Here is a 25,643-nt window from a genome sequence, read left to right on the forward strand (position 1 = left end):
GTGGCTCTTGGGCCTTGTTCTGAGCCCTGTCCTCAGGGAATGCAGATGGCCACTGAGCAGTGGAGCAGAGTGTTCTTTCCTCTCAGTGTTCTGCCCTTGCAGCACTCTGCTTTTTCCGGTGTCTGAGCCCCAGATACCCCCAAACTGCAGACCTGGTTTTGATCCTTCCCCCCGTGGCTCCCAAGGCTGCAGCCCGGGGGGTGCTGGGGTGGGCAGGGGAGGGCAGGGCTGGGCTCAAAGGCGCACCTGGGTGGCCGGGGGCGGGGGGAGCCCATCTCAGAGTTTGCGCGTTGGGTGGGAGCGGGACTCGCTGCTTTCAATAGAGCTCCCCTCCTGGTGTCAAGGGTCACTCAGGCCAGTCCCCTTCCATGCAAAAGGGGTCCTTAAATTAAGAATACAAGTTTGTGTAGGAAAAAGGCTTAGAAAACAAATGCGCCATTAATTCTGGGTGTGGGCATCCCTGAGGCCCGTTGAAGTGCAGGGCAGGAAGGGGGAGTGGAGGGGATCCTGGCTGGAACACGAGAGCAGCAGTCATCGCAACAAAAAACAACAAAATGAACCAGTTACCGTGGAGTCGATTCCAAATCGTGGTGACACTGTATGTGTCTGAGTAGAGCTGTTCTCCGTAGGGTTGTCAGTGGCTGAGTTTTCAGCGGGAGATGGCCAGGCCTCTCTTCTGAGCGCCTCTGGGTAGACTTGAACCTCCAGCCTTTCAGTTAGCTGAGCACTTAACCCGAGCTACAGGATGAATCAGGGCAGGCGAGACTGGTGGCAGAACTGGTCAGGAGTTGGAAGGCAGCCTCCTGAGGGGCACGGGAGAGGGAAGAGCAGATATGGAGAAGGACAGGGCAGCTGGCTGAGGGTGAATGGCAGGGAGGCGGCAGACCAGTGAGTTTGTAAGTGTGAGTGGCGACACAGCGGCCCTGTCCACAGAAGCTGAGATGCTGCAGAGCAGAGAAGAAATGAGGATGGGGTTGACTTGTCTGCAACAGGGTATTGAACAGACATGCCCAGCGGACCTTAGAGACATGGCCTGAAGCTCAGGGAGAGGCCTGGAGGTGAAGCTTGGGGGGCGGGGCAGCTGCTGGTGGTGAGACCAGAGCCCTGTGAGGCGAGGGGCTCTGAGGGACAGGCGAACAGACGGCTGAGGACTGACCACTGGCTTTTCAGCAACAGGAAGTGCCTGTTCAGCCCCAACCTTGCCTGGCCCTGGCTGGGCTCCAGGAAGATGGTGCTGACCAACACTGGGCACTGCGGGTGAAACTCAGGTTTCAGGGGCAGTAGAGGTTCCTGGGAAACGCCCTCTTCACATGAAAGGAGGAGAAGCAGTGGCAGAGTAGTAAGGTTGAGGGAAGCTGTCGACCACTGACCACTGGGAGGACTCAGGAAAAAGGTTAGGGACTGCACTTCAACTTTCAGTTCCTAATACTCCCTTAGTATCCTTGTTAGATGCTAGACCGACAAAGTTTGGGAGTTATTGGGTAGGAAGGCAGTCCCCCTGCTTTGCCTGCCTTGTGGATCTAAGGACACTGGTCCCTGAGGGGTCTTTGTTACAGGAGTGGTGAAAGGCAGGCAGCCGTCTCAGCAGCTGGGAGGGAGCCAATCCGTAGCAGTGGCAGCCAGTCCTCTCAGTCATGCAGCTGCAGCCGTCCCTCTAGGAAGACCCTCAGCAAGCGCAGCCCTGGCTGAGATGCTGTAGCTCAGTGCAGGGCACTGGAGCCAACCTGGCCTGGGGGCCCCTCCAACCCCCGCCTTTGACCGCAGAGCAGCAGGTGCCCCCTCCGGCTTCCACCACCTGAATCCTTTTCCGTCCCCTGGGCTGTCCGTGGCCCCCATCAGAACGCTGCCCAGAAGGTGGAAGCCTGGAGAGCCCTGAGCTGGTGGTCTCCTTACAGGTGCATTATCAAGCACCTGGAGGGGCTGGTGGTCCAGTATGACCTGACAGTCCGCGACAGCGACGGCAGCGTGGTGCAGTTCCTCTATGGGGAGGACGGCCTGGACATCCCCAAGACACAGTTCCTGCAGCCCAGGCAGTTTCCCTTCCTTGCCAGCAACTGCGAGGTGTGTGCCAGGCCTGCTGTGCTGGGAGTGGGGCGGGGGCCGGGGCAGTGCAGTCGTTAGAGAACTCAGGCCCGGCCAGAGGTGGCCATTCAGAAGTAGAGTGAGAAGGATTTACAAAGTACCAGTGCCTTAAGGCCCCTGATGTTTTCACAGCCTTCTCTGTTTTCATAGTCCCTCTGCAGACATTCCTTTGCTCCTTGGGCATCATTTCTCAGGGAGATGGGAGACAGGCATGATCTCCACCAAAGCAGCATCTGCCGTTGGGGGCATTGCCGTGTGCTGGGCCCTAAGCAGGCACGCTGACTTATACCTGGCTTCATCCTCACTGCAACCCTGGGAAGAGGTATCACTCTGCCCATTTTACAGTTGAAGCAACTAAGTGTCAGCACTTATGTAACTAGCTGGCGAGTGGCAGAGCCAAAATTTGAACCTGGGCCCGTCTGACACCCAAGCCTGTGATTTTCATACCGTACCTTCTGCCTCAGTGCTGGCCACCGCTCTTGACTGAGCAGACATCCCGTTTTGCAGATTGGGAAACTGAGACCGACGTGACCTGTCCAAGGTCACCCTGCTGGCTGCTGGCAGAACTGAGGTTCGAGCTCTAGGCCTGGCACCTTTCCCTCCTGGTGCTGTGCCAGGGCTCTGGCCATCAGTCTTCCACTGCCCATTCTTCCCAGAAACTCCCTGTGTTCCCGGAAGGGCTCTGAGGGGCCCGGGCTCTCCCGCACAGTCATCAGCTACCAAGTTAGGTTTGCGTAAAAGCCAGGGCCTGAGTTGGCAAGGGGTGCTCAGCCCGTCTGAGCCGTGTTGTGAGGGCTCTGCATGGAACATCTTCGTCCTGTGAATCATGTAACGTGAGCCTGTGTCCCACTCTTGTCTCTTTTGTCTTGTGTGTGTGGTTTTGTTTGTTTAGGTGATAATGAAATCCAAGCATGTCCATGAAGTTTTATCCAGAGCAGATCCCCAGAAAGCTCTCCGCCACTTCAGAGCCATCAAAAAGTGGCAAAGCAAGCATCCCAACACCTTGCTGCGAAAAGGTGCCTTCCTGAGTTACTCCCAGAAAGTGCAGGCGGCTGTGAAGGCCCTGAACCTCGAAGGTGGCAACCAGAATGGCCGCAGCCCCATGACTCACGAGGTGATGCAGGGGGGCTGTATCCCAGCACCATGCACACAGGCCTCAGTCTGTGATTGTGAGCAGGGGGTTGTCGTCCTGACAGCCGGTGTCATGGTGCAGTCCAGGCTCACTTGCTGTCCTTGGGGCCCCAGCAGGAGGCGCGTGTCATGGTGCAGTCCAGGCTCACTCACTGTCTTCGGGGCCCTGGCGGGAGGCAGCTGGCACTCGAGCAAGGGCTCTGCAGAGGCGAGGGCGGGTCTGGGAAACTGGCTGGGGCTGGTAACTTGGAGTTCCTCACCAACCCAGGCACAATGGACAGGGAGAAAGCAGTGACAAGAAGTGGAGAGGGCGGCTGGGGCAGAGGCCACTTGAGGGTAGCCATCAGTAGAGGGATGCAGCCTGCTCGCAGACCCGATAGGGAGGATGATGCCACCATTCTCCCACCTCTCTGCCCTGCTGCTGCTCCCACTGGCCCAACAGCAGGGAGCCTGCAGGCAAGGAAGAGCGTGGGGCACAGCCAAGTGAATGCGTGTGGATCCAGAGCACATTGTGGGATCCAGCGTGGCCACCTGGCTTGTGGTGACCATGTCCTGCTTGCCTAGGACAGGGTTTGCTTCTTAAAATTCATTGTGCCCCGTTTACTCCAGAAGAATCCCAGCGTAGATAGTAAATGATATTGTCACCCTGCCTGTGCTCAGTAGACCAGGATGAGCTGATAGTCAGGGTCCATGTGGGATAGATTCAGTCTGCTCTGCCATCGATTCCCTTCCTTCCTCCTCGTAACTGGGTTTCTGACCTACCTTCTCTCCCTGCCCTCGCATCAAGCCATTGCCTTGGTCCTACTGAGTATCTGGAAAGAGAAGCCCATTCCTGTGTCCCTTGACTCAGCGGAGATCACCCTCCTTTTCAGATGCTGAGGATGTGGTATGAGTTAGATGAGCAGAGCCGAAGGAAATACCAGAAGAAGGCAGCCCCCTGTCCTGACCCCAGTCTGTCTGTCTGGCGCCCAGACATACACTTTGCGTCAGTGTCGGAAACATTTGAAAAAAAGGTTGACGCCTACCGTTGCGAGTGGGCATCCCGAGCAGGGAAGAGCTATGAGAAATCAGAGCCTTCTCTCGAGAGGTAAGACATGCTTTGTCACCTTTCGGGCCCTCCCTCACCCACAGTGGTGAAGGGGGTAGCCTCCTAGATGTGAGGCTTCTTGGCAGGGGGGAGGCAGTGAGACAGCAAGGGCACTTAGCATGCCCCAGGGCTCAGGCACAGACACAGGTCAGACGCAGGCCTGACCCAGGAATGCCCTGTGGGCCAGAGGCTTGCAGAAGCGCCTGCCCCTTGAGTTGGGTGAGGTGGACGTGGCTCAATGTGAGCCAGGGAATCTGATTGCAGTTTAGCTGCTGCCACCGCTGTGACCCGGGGTAAATCTTCCTCCCCTTGGGATACCAAGTCCTCAGCCTTTCATGAGGGGTTAGATCTGATTACCCCAGTGATCCTCTGAGCTTTGGGTGGCGAGGCCTGCGGAGGAAGGACCATGTGGAGATCTCAGCGTGGACTTGTTGCGGAGCAACTTGGTGAAGACTTCATATTGCTGAAAAAAAAAATAGGGAATAGTCCTACAGTCTAAGCGAGACATCAGAAGCGCCACCAAGGAATGACTGCACGGGAATCAGACTTGGAGCAGCTATCAGGGAATCCTCCCCCCTCAGCTCACCAAGCCTGGCCCGCAGAGCTGCAAGGACTTCCCAGGTCCTCCACCCTCACCTAGGCCCCCATCCTGCACCTGGCGAAGCTCAGTGAGGTGCATGGAGAGGCTCTGAGGGGCAGGAAGTGGAATTGACAGCAGGGAAATAGGAGTCAGCAAAGGCAAGTGAGCAAGACAAAGGTTCCTGAGGAGGAGCTGGAGGGCAGGGACAGGCAGGGCTCTCCTGTTTTACCCCTTCAAGTGGTTTCCCCAGCCAGGCCTCAGAGCATCCCAGATAAAATAGCCAGGCTGTCAGCAGGCCTTCCCTTAAGAAGAAGCCATCCCTCCAGCCCCGCTGAGTCCAGGGGTAGGAGGAGGTTAACCCTGGTGAACTTCATGTGGGCTCAGAGGGCCAAGAGGGGGAGCAGTCCTGTCTTGACAGCTCTCAAGGGGAATCTGTCAGCTCTGCCCCGGCAAGCTGCCAGTCACCGCTGGAAGGCAAGTGGAGAGCTCTGGGCACAACTCTAAAGTCCTGGCCACTTTGGAAGGTTCTTTCCTATCAGGGATGTCAGTGTGTACTCTCTCTGACGACAGAATGGGTTAGCAAAATGCCCAACTTTAGAAACAGCTTACATAGAAATGGAATTGTATTGCTCTCATCTACTGTGGAGCTGTTTTCAGCCCTGTGCAGCCACACACACGCAGTTAGTGTTTACCGAGCCCTTCCTTGTCACGGCTGCTGGGCGTGCGATCTTGTGCAGACTCTTCATAAAGGGCCAGCTTTCATAGGAAGAAGGCTTAGTGAAGTACAGAACTGGACAGTGTAGGCATTTCTGATGCTGCATGCAGCCGTTTGCACTAATCAAGAAAATAAACACTCTGTCCTCCCTCCCACCCTCTGATCACCTAGCACCCCTCCTGGTTTGCACAGCGGAAGTTTAGCCCTTTTGAGACTGTCACAATTAGTGAGAGGAAAGAATGAACAAAGGAGAATGTGAACTGTGAGCCCAGAAGCGGTCACTGCCCAGGGGCCGCTAGTTACTGGCCCAGAGTGGACAGTCTGAGCATGGACATCTAGAAAGTTCAGCTAGTCAGCTGGATCTTTGCTATGCAATTTAGAGCATCTGGGCCACCTACACAGATTTAAAGATCAGGCGGACAGCTTGCCTAGGGAGACGTACAGCAGACAGAGGTGGAGGCGGTTGTTCCGTGCAGCAGGGTCTCCGGTGGCTTCGCAGCCTGTGAAGTCTGTCCTAACCCTGCCGCCCCTTGCCCCATCTCCAGGTTGAGGACCCTGCTGCAGTTGAAGTGGCAGCGCTCACTCTGTGACCCGGGCGAGGCCGTGGGCCTGCTGGCTGCCCAGAGCATCGGGGAACCCTCCACACAGATGACCCTGAACACCTTCCACTTCGCTGGCAGAGGCGAGATGAATGTCACCCTGGGCATTCCAAGGTGGGAGTCCCCACGAGGGTGGGCAGGGTGGGATCTGTTCCTAGCCTTCTCCTGGGGAAGGGGAAGCCACAGGATAAGTCATTTAACGAAAGAGAAGGAGAGAGAGAGAGGTTCTTGTCAAAGTGGAGGATCAGAGTTAGAATTTCCGGAACTCACTGGTCTGATCTCATGCTCTTGGGCTCTCCATTTCTCTCGTTTCTCTTCCTCCTAACCCCGCGTTTGAGACACCTAGATGCTTGTGAACTGCATATCCCTGGGCCACCGTGCAGGCTCTTTGGGGAAAGGACTCAGGAACAGGCATTGTTAGCAAGCACCATGCAGGGCTACCTTGCTGCCCAGCTCCGGGGCACCATTCACATGGAGTGAAACCTGACAGTGGGTCTGGCCCTTCAGGTAGATTTATGCACACTGCAATGTGATGACCGCTGGGCGAGAGTAAAGAACATGAGGTCAGAATAACAGTCCTGCCCTTAAGGAGCCTGTGCTCAATGGGGAAACTGGCAGGAGCACCACTCACTGTCCCACAGAGAGCCCAAGCTGGGTTCCCTGACCCAGCCTGTTTCCCTGCGAGATCCCAAGTCCTCTCCGATCCCAAAAGAATGTTGGCTTCCTTAGAGTGGCCTCACACAAATAGGGGATCTGGTTACCTCTCATCAGATGTGCCAAGTGGCAATTCGCCTTGTTTTGGGACAGGTTGAGGGAGATTCTCATGGTAGCCAGCGCCAACATCAAGACACCCATGATGAGCGTGCCCGTGTTCAACACCAAGAAAGCGCTGAAGAGAGTGAAGAGCCTGAAAAAGCAGCTTACCAGAGTGTGCTTAGGGGAGGTAACCATTCTCCCCTGTCCAGGCTGTGGCTGGGTGCAGGCTTTCCCCTGTGTCCTCCCATCCTTAACAGACCGCTGGCCGCTCCAGACCCTGGGCCCTACTCCCACCAGCGACGGATCTGCTTTCCATGCCAGGCGCTGAAAGGGATGGATCAGGAAGCTTTTAAAATAATCATACGTTCAGCAGCATTCTCATGAGCTTTAAAAATAAAATCGCTTCCTGGGTTAGCTCCCCAGCTCTGCTGCAGTCCCCTTAGAGAGCCTGGGTGGTCACTGGAGGCGACCTGGCGGTCTGAGGGGTCCACGCTGGTGGGGCTCCCGGGGGTCTCTCTGGGACTTTGGCCTGTGCTGCTAGCTGCTGTCTCCCTAGACCCTTGGTTCCCATAGCCCCCTTGCAGTGCACAGCCCCCTGGGACCTGGCCAAGTCAGGTTCTCTGTCCCTCTGGTTCCAGGTGCTACAGAAAATAGATGTCCAGGAGTCGTTCCGTATGGAAACAAAACAAGAGAAATGCCGGGTGTACCAGCTGCGATTTCAGTTCCTGCCACATGCCTGTTACCAGCAGGAGAAGTGCCTGAGACCCGAGGACATCCTGCGCTTCATGGAGACGAGGTCAGAGTGTTAGTCATCAGGCCGGCTGTAACAGAAAGACCGTGCGTGGATGGCTTTAACAAATAAGTTATTCTCTCACAGTCCAGGAAGCTAGAAATCCGAATTTAGGGCGCCAGCTCCAGGAGAAGCCTTTCTCTCTCTGTCGGCTCTGGAGGAAGGTCCTTGTCAATCTTCCCCTGGCCTAGGAGCTTCTCAGCTCAGGGACCCCAGGTCCAAAGGATGCACTCTGCTCCTGGCACTACTTTCTTGGTGGTACGAGGTCCCCATGTCTGTCTGCTCATTTTTCTTTTTTGTATCTTAGAAGGATTGACTCAAGATACAACCTAATCTTGTAGATGAGTCCTGCCTCACTAACATCATAGAGGTAGGATTTACAACACATAGGAAAATCACATCAGATGACAAAATGGTGGACAGCTACACAATACTGGGAATCGTGGCCTAGGCAAGTTGACACACATTTTTGGGGGACACAATTCAATCCCTAACAGTCAGGTTTTAGGTTGTGTTTGTCATTGACCCTGGCCCAGAGAGCACTCCCGACACAGGACTTCCCAAGATTGGGTGCATTTGGATAAATGAACCATCAAGGGAAGTGTTCAGGAAAGCAGCAGGGCCCACAGCCTGCATTCTGGCACTGAACCTGGAAATAATCACTCCTGGTTCTGGCTTTTGGGTGTAACTATGCTAACCACACTTCACTCCCTCAGCCCTTTCTCTCACTCCAGTTGATGAGTCAAGAGATACATCTTCTCGGCTTTGTGGATGTTTCAGGTGTGGGCATACATGTGTGGTAAAGAGTCAAATCTTCTTGGGTTCGTGGGTGTTTCAGACGTGGGCGTATGTGTGTGGTAAAGAGACATGTGTTCTTGGGTTTGTGGATGTTTCAGACGTGGGCGTATGCGTGTGGTAAACAGATTGGAGCCATCAGTGATGCCAGAGCTGCACAGTGTTCAGTTTTCTTTTTTTTTTTAATAATTTTTATTGTGCTTTAAGTGAAAGTTTACAAATCAAGTCAGTCTCTCACACAAAAACCCATATACACCTTGCTACACACTCCCAATTACTCTCCCCCAAGACAGCCTGCTCTCTCCCTCCACTCTATCTTTTCGTGTCCTTTTTGCCAGCTTCTAAGTGTTCAGTTTTGATGTGATGTGAATCCAGGCAGCATAAAGGGAGTGCTGCTGATATGTTTATATTCTGTTAATAAAGAACAGTATACCGATGGCATGCTGCTCTTAAAACTCAGTTACACAACTGGATTTACCTCCAGCTTCTTACTGCTCCTTTCTGATTCCCCTCTGGTAGGGAGAATGGACAGGTTACTGTTGGAAATTGAAGAAATGCAGGCAGCAATGCTCAGTGCGCAGGAATGAAGAGCTGGCTGTCTTGACACTGGGAAGCCAGGGAAGGGCTAACGGAGCACTTTTGACTTGCCAGCTGACACTAGAGTGGGTTGCACACTCAAAATGGCTGCAGGACAAAGCAGGTAGCAGAAGCCAGCAAAGCAGGCTGGGAGACCCCTGCAGACAGGCGAGTGTGGGACAAGCAGGCTGGGAGACCCCTACAGACAGGCGAGTGCAGGACCTGTCTCAGGTGGCTGTTGCCTGCAGGAACATGGGCCAGGGTGGTTCAAAAGAAAAGGGCCCCCCCTTTTTTGGTTGCTTTATACAAACGTCTAGTTTTTAAACATTAGCAGTTAATTCATATGTTTTTGAAAGCCTGTTAAGGCCCAGATAGGTTCCATCTGTTGGCAGGATTTGGCCGATGGGCCACCCACCGCCTTCAGTGTAGACCAGCACTCAGGTCTTCCTGGAGCTGCTGGGATGTTGAGAACCTGACAGAGCAGAAGCAGAAGGCTCCGTTGTACTCATTCACCCCCCAGACGCACTGAGTGATGCTCACCCATGGCTGAGTCATGGAGCAGGTGTGGCTGAGAGAGCACGCGACTGCCCTGCCATTGACAGTCTTCTTCCTTCTCCCCTGAAGGTGGGAACTGGCTTTGGTCCAGCCGCCTAATCAGGTGGAGTTTAGGATGGGGTTGTGGTGGATGAGGTTGTGTGTGAACTGGGCCCTGTGGATGGGGCTCATTGACTAGGCAGACCTGCCCCCAAGACGTGAGCCCAGGCACCCCTGCATTGCTGTCTACCTGGGTTTGATCAGTCAGGCCATGGTGCTCGCCTCTGGACTGGGCAGCCTCACAGGAGACAGCGCGCACGTGCCGGCTCCCAGTGTAACAGTGGGGATTATAACTACCAGGCACCTCGGACAGCCCTTCTATGAGAAATGGGAATGGGTGTCACACAGTCTCTGTTGGAGGTTCCACCCCATTTCTATTGCCCCGAGGCTTAGGTCTGCCAAGCAGGTAGGTTGGCCTGAGGTAAGCACCGGGGCTCGCTCTTTGTACTTACGGTTCTCATGAGATTGCAAACAGTAAATCCCATTTCTTTGCTTCCTGATAAGTGACAGCCCTGGCTTCCTGGCTTCCTCCCAGCAGTGAAGTGCTTTTTCAACTCCTATTGTATTTTGCTTGTGCACTTGAAAAGCTGTGATAAACAAAGCTGTGTGCTGTGGTGCAGTTATTTCTCTTGTGACTTCAGCAGAACGGACCTTAGTTCTCAGCCACAGACAAATGAAGAAGCAGATGGGGTGCGGTTTGGACTCCTGTTGTCAGCCCTGAGCAGTGACGCAGCCGTGTTACGTCCTCTTACAGACCATGAGATAGCAGAGAGCCTTGAAAAGCCTTGGGAGAGAAACCCCCAGGAAACTTCCCCATTTCTTTCCCCTCTGCCTCCCTCTTCTCTCTCACTCCTCTGGCCTCCCTTCTTTCCTTCCCAACTGTGAGATAGTGAGGCTCTTTTGACACAGATTGGGGGAGGGGGAAGAACAAAGACAGAGAGGTACTTCTCTAGGTAGAGAAGTATAAGCATTGGGGTTCCCCTCAATATCTAAACTGGCATCGTCGCTTTGAATTTTTGTGTAAATTATCTAGAAGAGGGACGAGGAGTGGGGAAGTGGCAAAAGCCCAGGGTGAGGAGTCGGGGTACGTTTGGGCCTCAGCCCCCAGCCGTGAAGTAACTGTGCTGGCAGCCTCTGCAGGTGTAGCTGCTGGGTATCTAGCTCTCCAAACAGCAGGGGTGGGCTGTTTGCCAGGCACCTTCCCTGCTTGTAATTATTTACCTAGGATGGGTGGGGCCTCTGCAGCCGGCCCCTCCTCCCTTTCAGTTGCCACATTCCAACAAATCACGAAACCTCCAGAGAGCAGCCCCTGTGGTCCTTCACATCCCTTGCTCTTGGCAGAAGCCCAAATGGTAAATTGTTCACACCCCCCAGGAAAACTCTGGCACCCTGGTAGCAGTCGGGTGCTTTTTCTACTTTTTCATCTTCTCTCGTGTTCTCTGCCGGTACTGTTCGCCGAATGAGACGGGCCAGGTAGCAGGGAGTCCCAGCTAGAGGCTCGGGGAGGCCAGTGGAGAGCTGTGTCTGCGCTTGGTCTTAGCCTCGAAGGATGGGCACAGCTCCAGCAAGGAGAGAGAAGGAGCTGGAGAAATTCCAGAGTGAGTGGCTTAAGCAAAAGCCCAAACGCCACAGAAGGGTGGGCACAGGTGGACATTCTTCCAAGAGACCCATTGTGGGGGGGTGGAATACTGGCCGGGAGCCTCACGCGGGACTGGCCATTAACTGACCGGCCTGGGGAGTCTCCTGAGCCAAGCAGCCAGCCCACAGCAAAGGGAAGCAGCGTTCCGGAGAGGCTCCTTCCTGTGTGGGCAGCAGGCCACACACTGCTGCACTCTCTGTCCCATCTCATGTCCCTTGCTCTGCAGCAACCCTGAGGGAGACTGGGAGTAGCCCCACCTTGCGGGTGAGATCCAGGCCCTCACCAGCCTGCAGCAGACCTGGGACCTGAATTTGAGTCTGTCTCTTCAGAAATGTCTCTCCCACCCCCTCCCGAGTTGTTTTACATCTTGGGAGAGTCAAGCCCTGCCTGGCGTCAAGTGGCCCCGTCCTCTACCCCTAGCGTCTAGTGAACAAAGTCTTTACTGGATTAATGGCTGAGGAGCCTTCCTTCTGCCAAGAGCAGAAACCTTGGCAAAATCCCATACCAGTTAAACAAAACCTAAACAAAGGGGAGAGGGGGTGACATTCTTTTGTTTTTAATGAACAAACACTGAACACTTGACTTGCCTGCTTTTCAAATTATGACTCTAAGCTCCGTAAGGGACACAGCCGATCTTTTCATCTTTGCTTTTACCACCGCTGCCCCGTAGGGTAGCATGTTACAGGTATAGGTGCTCAGAGTACACTGGGTGAATGGATTGAGGACCTGGTACTTTATATAAGAAAAACAGTCCATTTCAGAATACTGTTATGGCCTGATGATGAAGACAGGCAAGAGGTTACACTAGCAAAGAAGCAAGGGAGGGAACGGGAGGCGATAAGGGAACATCAAAGAAGATAATTCTGGGCAGGGGGAGGCCCGGAAAGGCCCCCCAGGTTCTTAGCAGTAGGTTGGTTCTTTTAAATTGGTTTTGTTCTGACCTGTTAGCAAGATTTATTGCCATGAAGCAAGTTATCACTTTCCTTTGAGGCTCTGATGCACCCTTCCAGTTGCCAGGGCTCCCATGCCAAGAAGACAGGTGTTCTTCTTCCTGGAGACCTGTGGGCAGCAGGGAGCAGTCTGATCCTGAGCTGAGGCTCCTTCTGAGGTAGACCCTGCCATCCTTGTGCAGATGACACCCACAGTAGCACCATGGCTGCTCTTTACTGAACACCCACTCATGGCCATTTACAGGATGATTCTAACCCATAAAATGAGACTGTGAGATGCACATTGTTGTAACTGCTGGCTGCCATCGAGTCTGCCTGACTCATGGTGACACCATGTACGATAGGACATTGTGCTCCTTGGGATTTTCACTGGCCGATTTCCTGAAGTAAATGACCAGGCCTTTTTTCCTAAAAATGCACATTAACACCTACATATTATAGGCAAGGGAATTAGTGCTCTGAGAGGCCATCTGTTGTGCTCACAACCATGCGCCCAGGAGTGGCAGGTCCTTCTGGCCCTGGAGCCTGTGTTCATTCTAACATGCCAAATGTATGCCATTCAGAAACAACAAGAGGAGAAAAAGTGGACAGAGAGGAGAGGCTGGGCCTCCGTCTTATGTATAAATCCCCTGAAGAATTCCTCAGCATCGCCTGAGACGGGTCTGTGGTCCTTGGAGAGAACAACCTGCTTCCGCAACAAGGGAGGATGCAGAGGCTGATACTGAACCGGCCATATTGTTTTCTTCTCATTTTAGATTTTTTAAACTTCTGATGGAATCCATCAGAAAGAAGAATAGTAAAGCTTCAGCTTTCAGAAATGTAAACACTCGAAGAGCTACCCAGCGTGATCTAGACAACACTGGGGAATCAAGGAGGAATCGGGTGAGTGAGTGCCCCAGGAAGGGCCCCCAAAGGCTGTCATGGGGCTTGGGGCACAGGGCAGTGATTCACTCAGTGTCCTGTCCTGGGAAGGCTCTGTGACAGTGCTCTCAATGCTCCTTGGGTCCCTTTTAGTGTGGGCCTACATCTCCACTTAACCTTAGCAGTTACCCACGGTTTTGATAAAGCCAGGAAGCAGCATTTACCTCTTGAGTGTGACGGCCAGGCAGGGGAGGCTGCCAGACAACATGGTCTGGTCTGCCTGAGGTGAGGGCTCTGGCTCACCCATCTCTCTGCTGTCCAGGACCCCTCTGTGAATGGTTTTTATCCTGAGGATCAGCTCATAGTGATGGCACATGCTGATGACACTTTGAAAATTTCTTTCCTGTTCATTTTGCTCTGCCTGACTTCCCCAGGCCAGATGAACTGAGGCCTGCAGGGGACTGGCAGGGACTAGAAGACACATTGTAAAGTTGGGCACAGTAAGGAAAAGGGAAGGAGCCAGGGAAAAGCCATTGTAAGCAAAATAGTCTAGGAATACCACATCTGCCAGGAGACCCAGGGGACAGCCAGACCTGAGGCGCAGTGTTGGGAGTTGAGTCCCAGATGTCATCTGAGCTAGTGGTCCATAAAGCTGTGCAGCAATAGGCTGTGTGGGGCGCAGCGTGGATGCAGACAGCCCCTGCGCAACTGTGTAGTCCAAGCTTTGTCACTTTGTCACCCCTAAGACGAGGGGCCAGTCAAGACCAGAGAGAATGTTAGTGCTCTCCTGCCCCAAGGGTCCCTAAGAAAGCACAAGTAGACAGGGACTGTCTTTGAGAGACCCCACAGTTTCAGTTCTGTCCTTCAGCAGAAGGAGGCTATAAGAAATTAGGAGCCGAGGTCAGGAGGAAAGCATAAATACTTGGTTTCTAAAATACTCATTGTTCCCTCAAAAAAAACCCGTCTTCCTCATCCCCATCTGCAACTGGTTTGATCAACAATATTTTGGGCAATATTTTGAGGGCTGTGCTGTCTTTTAATGGCTTAGAAAGCCCTGATACTTTTTTTTTTCTTCTTCTTTTTTTAAAATGTAAGCTTTGCACATGGCACATGCAGAGATGAGGGCTTGAGGAAAGTAGGCACATGCTCTGGGGCAAGCACAGAGCTGATGGATGGATGGGTGGTCGGGTTGGTTGAGTGGGTAGGTGGATGGTTGAGACAGTGGTAACCAGATATAATGATTGATGAGTGGCTCGGTAGATAGGCAGATGGGTGGGTGAGTAGGAGGGTAGGTGGATGGATGAGTAAACCCCATCCATTTCCTGCCAGGTCAACTATGGGTGGATGGATGGCTCTACCGAGTACTGGATACTGGAGCTTATCTTTCCCACTTGTCCCCAAACCACAGGAGCAGGAAGATGAGGAGGAGGAGGAGCGCATTGTGGACGCTGAAGCTGAGGAAGGGGACGCTGATGCCTCTGATGCCAAACGCAGGGAGAAGCAAGAGGAGGAGGTGCGGGGATTCTGGGCTGGTGGTGAAGGGCTGTGGTCACACCCCTCCTCCTTTGACTGAAGGATGATCCCCTGGCACACCAGGGTACAGCTCTATATCGTGCTGGGAACCCTTCAGGAACCTTAAAGCCAGACCTGGCCTGTCCAGCACACCTCACAGTTGAGAGGACGATGTTAACAAGTCAGGAATTTGTCAGGAAACATGCCAGGGGTACCCTTTGAGTCTGGTTCTTCCTAGATTTGAATCACATTCTAGATCCCAAAGGCTTCTGGCAAGGAGAAACCGAACATAATACCTCCCTCCCCCTGCCCAAAACCAGCCCCCGACTAGCGTAAGTGCTCTAAGGACAAAGGGCAGTTTACAGGGGCTCAGGGAATTCAAAGTTAAGAGAAAGCTTAAGGTTGAGCGGTTGAGCCAGAAAATGCTGTGTGGAGGGGCAGACTGCACCCTTGAGACAGATGGCATTGGCATTGTTGTTGAGGTGCAGTCGAGTCGGTTCTGACTCATAGAGACCCTGTGTACAACGGAACAAAACACTGCCTGGTCCTGTACCATCCTCACAAGTGTTGCTATGTTTGAGCACATTGTTTAAGCCACTGTATCAATCCATCTTCTTGAGGGTCTTTCTCTTTTTCGTTGGCCTTTTACTTTACCAAGCATAATGTCCTTCTCTAGGGATTGACTCCTCCTGATAACATGTCCAAAGTAGGTGAGACAAAGTCTTACCATCCTCGCTTCTAAAGAGCATTCTGGCTGTACTTCTTCCAAGACAGATTTGTTCATTCTTCTGGCAGTCCATGGTATATTCAGTATTCTTCTCTGCCAACACCACAATTCAAAGGTGTCAGTTCTTCGGTCTTGCTTATTCATTGTCCCGCTCATGCGTGCATATGGAGCAAATGAAAACACCATGGCTTGGGTCAGGCGCACCTTAGTACTCAAAGTGACATCTTTGTTTTTTAACACTTTATTTAAAGAGTTAAATGTGCAGGACATTTGCCCAATGCAATGCATCATTTGATTTCTTGACTGCTGCTTCCATGAGTGTTGATTGTGGATATAAGTAAAGTGAAATCCTTGACAACTTCAATCTTTTCTTCATTTATCATGATGTTGCTTATTGGTCCAGTTGTGAGGATTTTTGTTTTCTTTATGTTGAAGTATTATCTATACTGAAGGCTATGGTCTTTGTTCTTCATCAGTAAGTGCTTCAAGTCTTCTTTGCGTTTAGCAAGCAAGGTTATATCTGCATATCACAGATTGTTAATGAGTCTTTCTCCAATCGTGATGCCCTGTTCTTCTTCATATAGTCCAGCTTCTTGGATTATTTGCTCAGCATATGGATCGAATAGGTATGGTGAAAGGATACAACCCTGATGCACACCTTTCGTTATTTTAAACCAAGCAGCATCCCCTTGTTCTGTTTGAACAACTGCCTGTTGGTCTCTGTACAGGTTCCACATGAGCACAATTAAGTGCTCTGGTATTCTCATTCTTCACAATGTTATCCATAATTTGTTTTGATCCACACAGTTGAATGCCTTTGCATAGTCAATAAAACACAGGTAGACATCTTTCTGGTATTTGCTGCTTTCTGCCAGGATCCATCTGACATCAGCAGTGATATCCCTTATTCCACATGCTGTTCTGAATCCAGCTTGAATTTCTGGCAGTCCTCTGTCGATGTACTGCTGCAACCATTTTTTAATTGTTTTCTGCAAAATTTTACTTGAGTGTGATATTAATGATAGCTGATAATTTTTGCATTCTATTGGATCACCTTCCTTTGGAATGGACGCTATGGATCTCCTCTAGTCAGTTGGCCAGAAAGCTGTCTTCCAAATTTCTTGGCATAGATGAGTGAGCACTTGTATCCATTTGTTGAAACATCTGAATTGATATTCCATCAATTCCTGGAACCTTGTTTTTTGCCACTGCTTTCAGTGCAGCTTGGACTTCCTCCTTCGGTACCATTGGTTATTGATCATGTGCTACCTCCTGAAACGGATGAACGTTGACCAATTCTTTTTTGGCACAGTGACTCTGTATTCCTTCCATCTTCTTTTGATGCTTCCTGTGTCATTCACTATTTTGCCCATAGAATACTTCAGTATTGCAACTCGAGGCTTGAATTTTTTCTTCAGTTCTTTCAGCTTGAGAAATGCCGAGCATGTTCTTTCTGTTTAGTTTCCTAACTCCAGGTCTTCCCACATGTCATTATAATACTTTCCTTTGTCTTCTCGAGCCGCCCTTTGCAATCTTCTGTTCAGCTCTTTTACGTCATCGTTTCTTCCATTTGCTTTAGTTGCTCTGTATTCAAGAGCAAGTTTCAGAGTCTCTTCTGGCATCCACTTTGGTCTTTTCTTTCTTTCCTGCCTTTTTAATGACCTCTTGCTTTCTTTATGTATGATGTCCTTGATGTCATTCCGCAACTTGTCTGGTCTTTGGTCATTAGTGTTCAGTTGGTCAAATCTATTCTTGAGATGGTCTCTAAATTCAGGTGGGATATACTTATGGTCGTATTGGTTCTTGTGGACTTGTTTTAATTTTCTTCAGCTTCAGTGTGAACTTGCATATGAGCAGTTGATGGTCTGTTCTGCATTTGGCCCCTGGCCTTGTTCTGACTGATGATATTGAGCTTATTGGTCATCTCTTGCCACACGTAGCAGATTTGATTCGTGCATATTCCATTTGGTGAGGTCCATGTGTATAATTACCATTTATGTTATTGAAAAAAGGTATTTCCAGCGATTAGGTCGTTGGTCTTGGAAAATTCTGTCATACAATCTCTGGCATCGTTTTTTCTGTCACCAAGGCCATATTTTCCAACTACTAATCCTTCTTTGTTTCCTGCTTTCATATTCCAATCATCAGTAATTATCAGTGCATCTTGATTGCATGTTCGATCAATTTCAGATTACAGAAATTGGTAAAAATCTTTAATTTCGGCATCTTCGGCATTAGTGGTTGGTGCGTAAATTTCCATTATAGTCCTATTAACTGGTTGTCCTTGTAGGCATATGGATATTATCCTATCACTGACACAGCGTTGTCCTTCAGGATAGATCTTGAGATGTTCTGTTTTTGACAATGAATGGAGTGCTTATCTCTAATTTGTCATTCCCGGCATAGTAGGCCATATGATTATTCTGATTCAGCATGGCCAACGCCAGTCCATTTCAGCTTTGACAACTCCCAGTTTTACTACATTCATACTTCGTACATTCCGCATTCTGGTTATTAATGCATGTTTGCAGCTGCTGCTTCTCATTTTGAGTCATGCCACATCAGCAAGCGAAGGTTCCGAAAGCTTTGCTGCATCTATGTTGTTAAGGTCAGCTCTACTTTGAGGAGGCAGCTCTTCCCCAGTCGTGTTTTGAGTGCCTTCCCACCTGAGGGGCTCATCTTCCAGTATTGTATCAGACAATGTTCCGCTACTCTCCGTAACAGGATGGCTGAAATTAAGAAACAAAAAGAAAACCTGATAATACCAAGTGCTGTCCAGATGTGGAGCAACTGAAACATTTGTACGTTGCTGGTGGTAACGCAACACCATTCGTCTTTAATTTGTCATTCCTGGCATAGTAAACCAGATGATTTTCCGATCAAAAATTGGCATTGAGGGGGTAGCATTCCCAGGGGAAGGGCCAAGGAGGAAGTGAAGGAGGCAGCTCAGGCCAGAGCAGAGAAGCTGAGAATGCAGAGCAGGTGGGCCTGGGTGGGTCAGGTCAGGTAAGCTAGCCGGTGGGACCCTGAGTGACACAGTGTGGTTCCGTTTCCTGCCAGGTTGATTATGAGAGCGAGGAAGAGGAGGAGAAGGAAGGGGAGGAGAATGAGGATGAGGACATGCAAGAGGAAGGAAGCGTCTCTGGTGAAGGCACCGAGGAGCAGGACCAAGAGGTGGGCCCTGGCCCAGAGGAGGACATGTCCCTGCCACAGCCGCGGAAAGCTGCCCGTGGCCAGGGACCCCAGGGAGCGGAGGCCGAGGAGCGCCGTATCCAGGCTGTGCGCGAGTCCCACGCGTTCATTGAGGACTATAAGTACGACACCGAGGAGAGCCTGTGGTGTGAGGTCAGTGCATGTAGGCCGGGCCGGGCACAGCTCACTGCTGCCCACCTTCTCAGCAGCCCAGGCCCTTGGGAGGCTGTGGTAGTCGGTTGCTCTGTTGCCTCAACCTCTAGGACATGGACTCTGAATCTGTTTTATTCTTAGGTCCCTGTAAGGATCTGGTGATAGCTAGACCCTCTGCTCAAAGCACAGCCACACACGTTTTGCTTACAAATCCTGATGGGCCAGTTCTCTAATTTTTCAAGAATAGTTTAAATGTGGGTCTGACCTGCCAGGTACTTGTTGCTAGTTACTTTTCAAATATATCCCTTCTTTTCATCCTCAGTGTAGCAGAGATGTAAACATACATCACAGCTGTTCTCGAGTTTCACTCTTGCCATGGTGCAAACAGTGAAACACTTGACTACTAGCCCAAAGGTTGGTAGTTTGAACCCACCCAGAGGTGCCTTGGAAGACAGGCCTGGCAATCTTCTGAAAAGCCACAGCATTGAAAACCCTCTGGAGCAGTTCTGCTCTGCACACGTGGGATGCCAGGAGTCGGAATTGACTGGACGGCATCTCACACCACCACCACACAACACACAGCCTCATCCTCTGGTCATTCTCTTAGAGATTTAATAGCTACCGTAGAGACTGGCTTGAATGCCTGTTATTGTTGGTGGGTGCCGTGGAGTTGGTGTTCAATTCCTAGTGACCCCATGTGATAGAGTAGAACTGCCCCATAGGGTTTTCTAGACTGTAATTTTTATGGGAGCAGATTGCCAAGTCTTTCTCCCACGGAGTTGCTGGGTGGTTGCCACACCAGCACCCTCTGAATGCCTAGTTGTCTGTAAGTAGACTCACTCTTTGTCTTTGATCGAGTTCATCGGCTCCCAAATTGTAGTGTCGATAGTGAGAACCACTGAGCAGGATTGCAAACAGTAGGCAGTGTGCACCAGACTGGTAGCTGGGAGGTTGTTAAGTGATGTTGTGTGTGCATACCACCATTCTCACCCTGATCTGGTGACTGAAGATGACCGTTCTTTGGGTCATCCCGTGTTTACCTGTGCAGACCCACCAGCCCCAGCCCAGGTGTTTACTGAGAGGGCCTTGAAGGCACTCACCGAGGGCACTGGGGCAGTGGGGTCCTCTGCAGAGGGGTGGGGTCTGGGCAGCTATCTCCCCTGGCCCAGCTCTCCCTCTTCCTGCAGGTGACGGTGAAGCTCCCTCTGATGAAGATCAGCTTTGACATGAGCTCCCTGGTGGTGTCCTTGGCCCACGGCACTGTTGTCCATGCGACCAAGGGCATCACCCGCTGCCTCCTGAATGAAACGACCAACAAGATGAACGAGAAGGAGCTTGTCTTAAAGACAGAAGGAATCAACCTCCCGGAGCTGTTCAAGTATGCTGAGGTGGGCACCCCCTGCACAGGTGGTCTGCTGGCAAAGCAGCAGCCATGATCCTTGAAGTTTGTCCTCTCAGAATCCGGCCTCGGGGTTTCCCAAACTAATTGGAGCACAAATTTTTTTCCACTTGAAATTAAAACTTACCGTGAGTAGACTTGTGAGAAATAACTTGGAAACCTATTCCCACACTTCTCTGCTGAGTCAGGTGCCTGCCCTGTGAGCGGAGGCAGCTCAGCCCCAGGCCGAGGCCCATGTGCTCCTTTCCCACGCTCTCCACCAGCACACCCGATCTCTCCTCTGAGCTGTCTCTCCCAGCTCTCCCCAGTTCATTGAGTCTCCAGGAGTCTTCCGAAATGCTCTCAGCCCCTGGGCACAAGTGTCCCCACAGAATACTGAGCACGGAAGCCCTCCAGCTCACCGTTGCTGCGTCTGAGCAAAGGCGGCCAAGCTCTCCCTGCCTGGTGCACGTCTTCCCCCCAGCAACAGCGTCCCTTCCAAGCCCCCTTCTTCCCTGGAGGCTTTCACCAAATACTTCCCCAGAGGGCAGAGCAGGAGAGAGCCCGTCTCCTGAGAGGTTTGTTTAAGCAGGGCCAGGCAGGCCACCAGGGTCTCCCTTGCCTCCTGTAGACTCTGACTTGTCTTTGGGGCGCTGCTGCCACCAGCCGTAGCACAGAGCTCAGCCAGCCCCTCCAAGGCAGCTAACTTGGAACCTGCGAGCTGACCATCCCTGTGCCACATGTGTGAAAAGTGTCTGCCAGGGGCACATCCATGCCTCCCCAAGAGACAGGCTTCTCTGTTAAAAGAAACTAAAAAATACCTTTCTTACTGTTGAATCTGAACTGTATACCAAGCCCTCTCTCAAATCTGGTAACAAAAACGAGACAGGTCTTGGAGGCCCAGCCAGCATTCCATCAGCAGCTCTGCCTACGCTTTTTTCTTTCACTAATCTTGGGCCACCTCTCAGCCACTTTGTCGTCAGCTGTCCTCAGCTGCTAGACACAGGAGAGAGAGTGGCCAGGGTTGCACACCCAGGGGAAGAGGGTGGAAAGCCAGGCCCTCTCAGCACACACACCTCCCCACCACCCTCCCCCGCCAGGTTCTGGATCTGCGCCGCCTCTATTCCAACGACATCCATGCAATGGCCAACACATATGGCATCGAGGCTGCACTGCGGGTGATTGAGAAGGAGATCAAGGACGTGTTTGCAGTGTATGGTAAGAGGACTCGCCCAGGAGCTGGAGGGGTCTGCAGAATTCAGGTGAGACTGAGCAGGTCACAGTGCTAGTCAGAGGACCAATGGGGCATCCAGATTCGTGGTGTGGACTGAGACATGGGCGCAGCGAGTGGTTTGCTCGTAGGAGGATCCCTGAGTGAGCGTGAAGACACAGAGGCTTGTGCAGTCGTGGTGGCCCATCACCTAGGCCTCCCGTTTCTCGGCTCCTGGCTTCTGTGAGGGACCCTCAGTGTGATGTTGGCTCCCTCCTGTCTTCAGGGTTTTGGTTCCCAGGTGAAAGCACTGCAGTTAGAGTCTTGTGTCCTTCAAGTCTGGATTCTCTGTTTCCTCTGCTGTTCCTTGTAAGTGGAAAGTGGAATGTTGTCGTAGCACCCAGGAATAAGGGAGTGACTGACTCCCCAGTGAGGTTTAGGGGTCAGGTGACATAGCCAGTAGGTGGGGAACTGGTGTAGAGCCCTGGCTGGGGCCTGACATCCACCTCTGTTCCTTCTGGGAAGCAGCTGGCTTGTCAGGTGACGCTGTCCCAACGTTCCCCTCCTCCGTGTTCAATCCTTCCTTGCCCGTGTGACAGGCATTGCAGTCGACCCTCGTCATCTCTCCCTGGTCGCCGATTATATGTGCTTTGAGGGTGTTTACAAGCCGCTGAACCGCTTTGGGATCCGGTCAAACTCCTCCCCTCTGCAGCAGATGACGTTTGAAACCAGCTTCCAGTTTCTGAAGCAAGCCACCATGATGGGTCAGTGCTGCTGGCCTTCCATCCACCCACCGGGGGGCAGGGGCCTTACACAGCGCCTTTGCTATGACATCTCATGAGAATGAAGCGTCTAGGGAAGGGGCTTACAGGAGACAGGGCACTGGCTCTGTTTAGGAGTGACAGAGGGCGGTCCTGCCTTTTGTACACAGAAGGACGGCTTCCTTATATAGTCTTCCTGGCCCTCAGAGCCTTGGGATGCCACTCGTGGCCAGCTCAGCTTCTGAGGTGCCCCAGCCACATGGCCTCAGTAGCAAGTCCTCAGTCTATTACTTCACCCCAAGCTTCTCCCTCAGTGGCCTAACACGTGCTTTTGTTTCTCCCAGGGTCCCACGATGAGCTGCGGTCCCCTTCCGCCTGCCTGGTGGTTGGGAAAGTTGTCAAGGGTGGGACAGGCCTGTTTGAACTCAAGCAGCCCCTGAGATAGCAGCCACCATGGCACCGCCAATGGCCGGGAGAACCTGGATGTGGGCGTAGCCTGGCCCCCTACTCACAGAGTGCACGAGGACTGGGAGGCTGGACTCCAAGGGGTAGTGTGAAGTGATGGCGTGGGGCACAACTGATCTTGGGGCTTCGGAAAGCAGCTGGCCTCTGGACCAGACCAGCTTCACCTGGAAAGGTGATAATCCCCTGTTTGGGGATTGTCTGCAAGATTTAGGATGTTTTCTGAGGCCCTGCACTGGGGCTGGAGCTTCACTGAGCTGCAGAGCAAGGCAAAATCCCCAAAGAGAAGCCCCAGGGCTGGGTACTGGGAAGACTCGGGGGAGCAATATGATCCGGGACTGCAGCAGTGACTGCAGGTGGGATTCCGGGGACTCCCCTTCTGCCACACCTGCTCCTGCCGTCGTCACCAGCCCCCGGGGCAAAGTTCCAAACGAGTTTCCACCCAAGGGTTGTTCTCCTGGGCCAAGCAAGGGTTGCACAGTTCTCCACACTCTCAACTTGTATGCCTGGACCAGGGTCCTTGCCAAGCGTCCTTCCAGGCCAGATCAGCCCTGGGCCTGGGAGTGGTCTCTCGGGCCCAGCAGCTCACACCCACACATCCATGCCCCAAGTCATCCTCTGGGCTGGGATACTGGAATGAGTCTGGCTGTCCCTGGCTCTGTGCTCGCGTCCACGGTGAAGCCTGTGTTCCTTCTGGTGGGCCTTGCTCTCAGGTCACCCAGGCACCCTCTCCTTGGCACCAGCAGCACGGTGCCCACACACAAAGGCTTTGTAAAGCCAGAGGCGGTTTCTATTTTAATCTAATGTTATTCCAACTCAGGCTGAGTAATAAACATCACTGGGACTAGCTGTTGGGATAGGAAAAAAGACCTGGGGTTTTTTGTTTTTTTGCTTGGTTTGTGGTTTCTGCATTTGTGAGTTGAGAGCCCAGGACTGAGATTTCTCAGCAGACAAGCTCAGCACAGTCAGATCTTGGGTTCCTCTTCCTGTTCCTGTCAGAGGAAGTGGGGAGAGTTCAGCCCCGGTAGCCCCCATCACCCAGGGTGGCCCCTCCAGTGCCCACCCTCCTGAGCCAGCCCTGGCCCTGTGGCCAGAAAAGCAGAAGCCTGTGGGCAGGGATTGTGCTGACTTTGGTCTGGAATGGGAAGGGCTGTTATCCATGACCTTGGTCTGGGGGTTTAAAGGAGAGGCCTTGCCAGGGGGACAGTGGCTGGGCCATGCCCTCCAGGCACTGGTTTTTCTTCCTTCCCTGTTCCCCTCTACAGACACATGAAGGGCACAGCCCATGTCTCCCACGTCCACACTAGGGAAAAACCTGGCAGAAATGGGGAACTTGTAACATACCGGGTACACCAGGGCTTGGTACAGAGGAATAAGGACAGCTTGGAGGGAGGGGGGCGGGAAGGGTATAGGAAGAAGAGGTTCCATGAACCATGCATTAAAGATGCCCAGCCTACAGGGGGAGGTGCTGATTCTTTGAGTTAAAGGGCAAATTCACAGTTTAAGTGTTCTCACTTAAACAAATGGAAACCGGGGCGGCATAGTGGTTAAGTGCTATGGCTGTTAACCAAAAGGCCAGTAGTTCGAATCCACCTAGGCGCTCCTTGGAAACTCTGTGGGGCAGTTCTGCTTTGTCTTATAGGGTCGCTATGGTCGGAATCGACTTGACAGCAGTGGGTTTGGTTTTTGGTACTTAAACGAGTGGAGGGAGAGGGCCCTCCAGTAAGACCACCAAGCAGCCTGGGGCTGTGACATCCTGTGGATGCAGGGGCCTGGGCTCAGCCCCAGGCGCTGCGTGCAGGGAGATGCAGGAGCCCTCCCTGCATCTAGACCCTCAGTCTGTGTTGGGGTGGGAGGTGGTAGATGCCTGCCCTTCCGGCCCCAGTTTGTCCCGACATTTCCTGGGTAGCTGTTTTCCAGGCGCTTCCCTCCGCCTGAGCACACGCGCTCACAGGGCTTGAGTGTCAAAGAGCACACTGGGTTTTGAAGGTGACATTGCAGAGCTTGCATGTGGTGACACGCGAGGAAACTGTCGCTGTGGTCCACTTGTGGGATTGCACCTTCACCTCAGTGGCCCTGCCTGTCCAGAAGCCTCTGAGTGTGGCCTCCTCAGCAGTTGAAGGTGGTGTATTTGCTGGAATAGTCTCAGGATTGTAAATGCCCTTTCTCTGAGGGTGCCCTCAGTTTGGGGGAAGAGCCACAAGTAGGTCTGAGCCAAATCTGATGAAGAACATGGATCACGCGTAACACGGTTTTAGTCAAAACAGAATGAAGTGTGCGCTGGGGTTCCCAAACTCCTGAAGCTGTGAGTTCTTCCACCAGCCCCTGTCCTGGGACGTCCTTCTCCTGTGGGTGTTCATGTGGCAGTGTCCACACCTACTCATTTTTTAAGATTCAGTTTTAAAAAGATCTTTCTCATCTCATCAGAAACACTACCAACGTTCCCACGGTTACCCCTTTGAGTCTTTGAGACATTTTCTGTCCTGAATCAGGTAGGAAGAAAACTCAGGAATGGCTGAAGTATCTTGTCAGGTTCCTGGTCTGGAACTTGAACCTTCCTTTTTCTCCCCTGTCCCCCTACTCCCAAATACATGTGTTTTCCTCACCCTCACCGAGCTTTTCGGGCCTGTTTTAGGCCATTACTTTAATAAGCTACTTTGTTAAGGCGTCCTTCCTGTGTTGTCTCCCTCCTCCCCACAGGGCTGGTTTTAATCAGACATTGGGGCCCTGAGGTGATCTGTACCTACAGGGGCTTAAGAACCACAAGTGTCTGTTGGTTGCCAGTCTTAAGATTTCAAGCTTACAAATTGAGTTGGGGATATAGAAGTCTGGAAAAGCTCTTGAAGTAGGAAAAGCTGGCCCTTAAAGGATGAAGAGGCATTCCATCTGGCCTCTCCTGAGTGGAGCAGGCCCCGGGACAACAGGTGAGTGAGGCCATCTTGTGCCTCTGTCTTAGAGGTTTAGGTAACTCAGTTTGCTGGACCCACCTACTGCAGGTCTCCCAGTCCTGGTGTAATTTTCTCTCTCCTGCCTTGCCTACTTAGGGTTTTTACTTTTGATCACAATCACCAAAATAAGTACAGTCAGAATTTT

At 52.2% G+C, this 25,643-nt stretch overlaps 1 protein-coding gene and 1 long non-coding RNA gene across 2 annotated transcripts in view; one reads left to right on the forward strand and one right to left on the reverse strand.

Annotated features, from left to right (window-relative positions):
- POLR1A (RNA polymerase I subunit A) overlaps window positions 1-23,956 on the forward strand; it is an 82,036-nt gene extending 58,080 nt beyond the window's left edge. The window contains exons 22-34 of the mRNA XM_049856755.1: window positions 1,896-2,061; window positions 2,975-3,196; window positions 4,086-4,300; window positions 6,141-6,308; window positions 7,002-7,137; window positions 7,589-7,746; window positions 13,050-13,176; window positions 14,564-14,668; window positions 18,455-18,739; window positions 19,927-20,127; window positions 21,218-21,335; window positions 21,927-22,091; window positions 22,433-23,956. Coding sequence (XP_049712712.1) covers window positions 1,896-2,061; window positions 2,975-3,196; window positions 4,086-4,300; window positions 6,141-6,308; window positions 7,002-7,137; window positions 7,589-7,746; window positions 13,050-13,176; window positions 14,564-14,668; window positions 18,455-18,739; window positions 19,927-20,127; window positions 21,218-21,335; window positions 21,927-22,091; window positions 22,433-22,533 — 2,167 coding nt within the window. The 3' untranslated portion in view covers window positions 22,534-23,956. The remainder of the gene's footprint in view (window positions 1-1,895; window positions 2,062-2,974; window positions 3,197-4,085; window positions 4,301-6,140; window positions 6,309-7,001; window positions 7,138-7,588; window positions 7,747-13,049; window positions 13,177-14,563; window positions 14,669-18,454; window positions 18,740-19,926; window positions 20,128-21,217; window positions 21,336-21,926; window positions 22,092-22,432) is intronic.
- LOC126060565 (uncharacterized) overlaps window positions 17,993-25,643 on the reverse strand; it is a 111,963-nt gene continuing 104,312 nt past the window's right edge. Inside the window, exon 4 of the long non-coding RNA XR_007513625.1 lies at window positions 17,993-18,123. This is a non-coding gene — a long non-coding RNA (uncharacterized LOC126060565). The remainder of the gene's footprint in view (window positions 18,124-25,643) is intronic.

The sequence above is a fragment of the Elephas maximus genome, chromosome 17 (genome assembly GCF_024166365.1).
Source record: "Elephas maximus indicus isolate mEleMax1 chromosome 17, mEleMax1 primary haplotype, whole genome shotgun sequence".
Classification (NCBI taxonomy): domain Eukaryota; kingdom Metazoa; phylum Chordata; class Mammalia; order Proboscidea; family Elephantidae; genus Elephas; species Elephas maximus.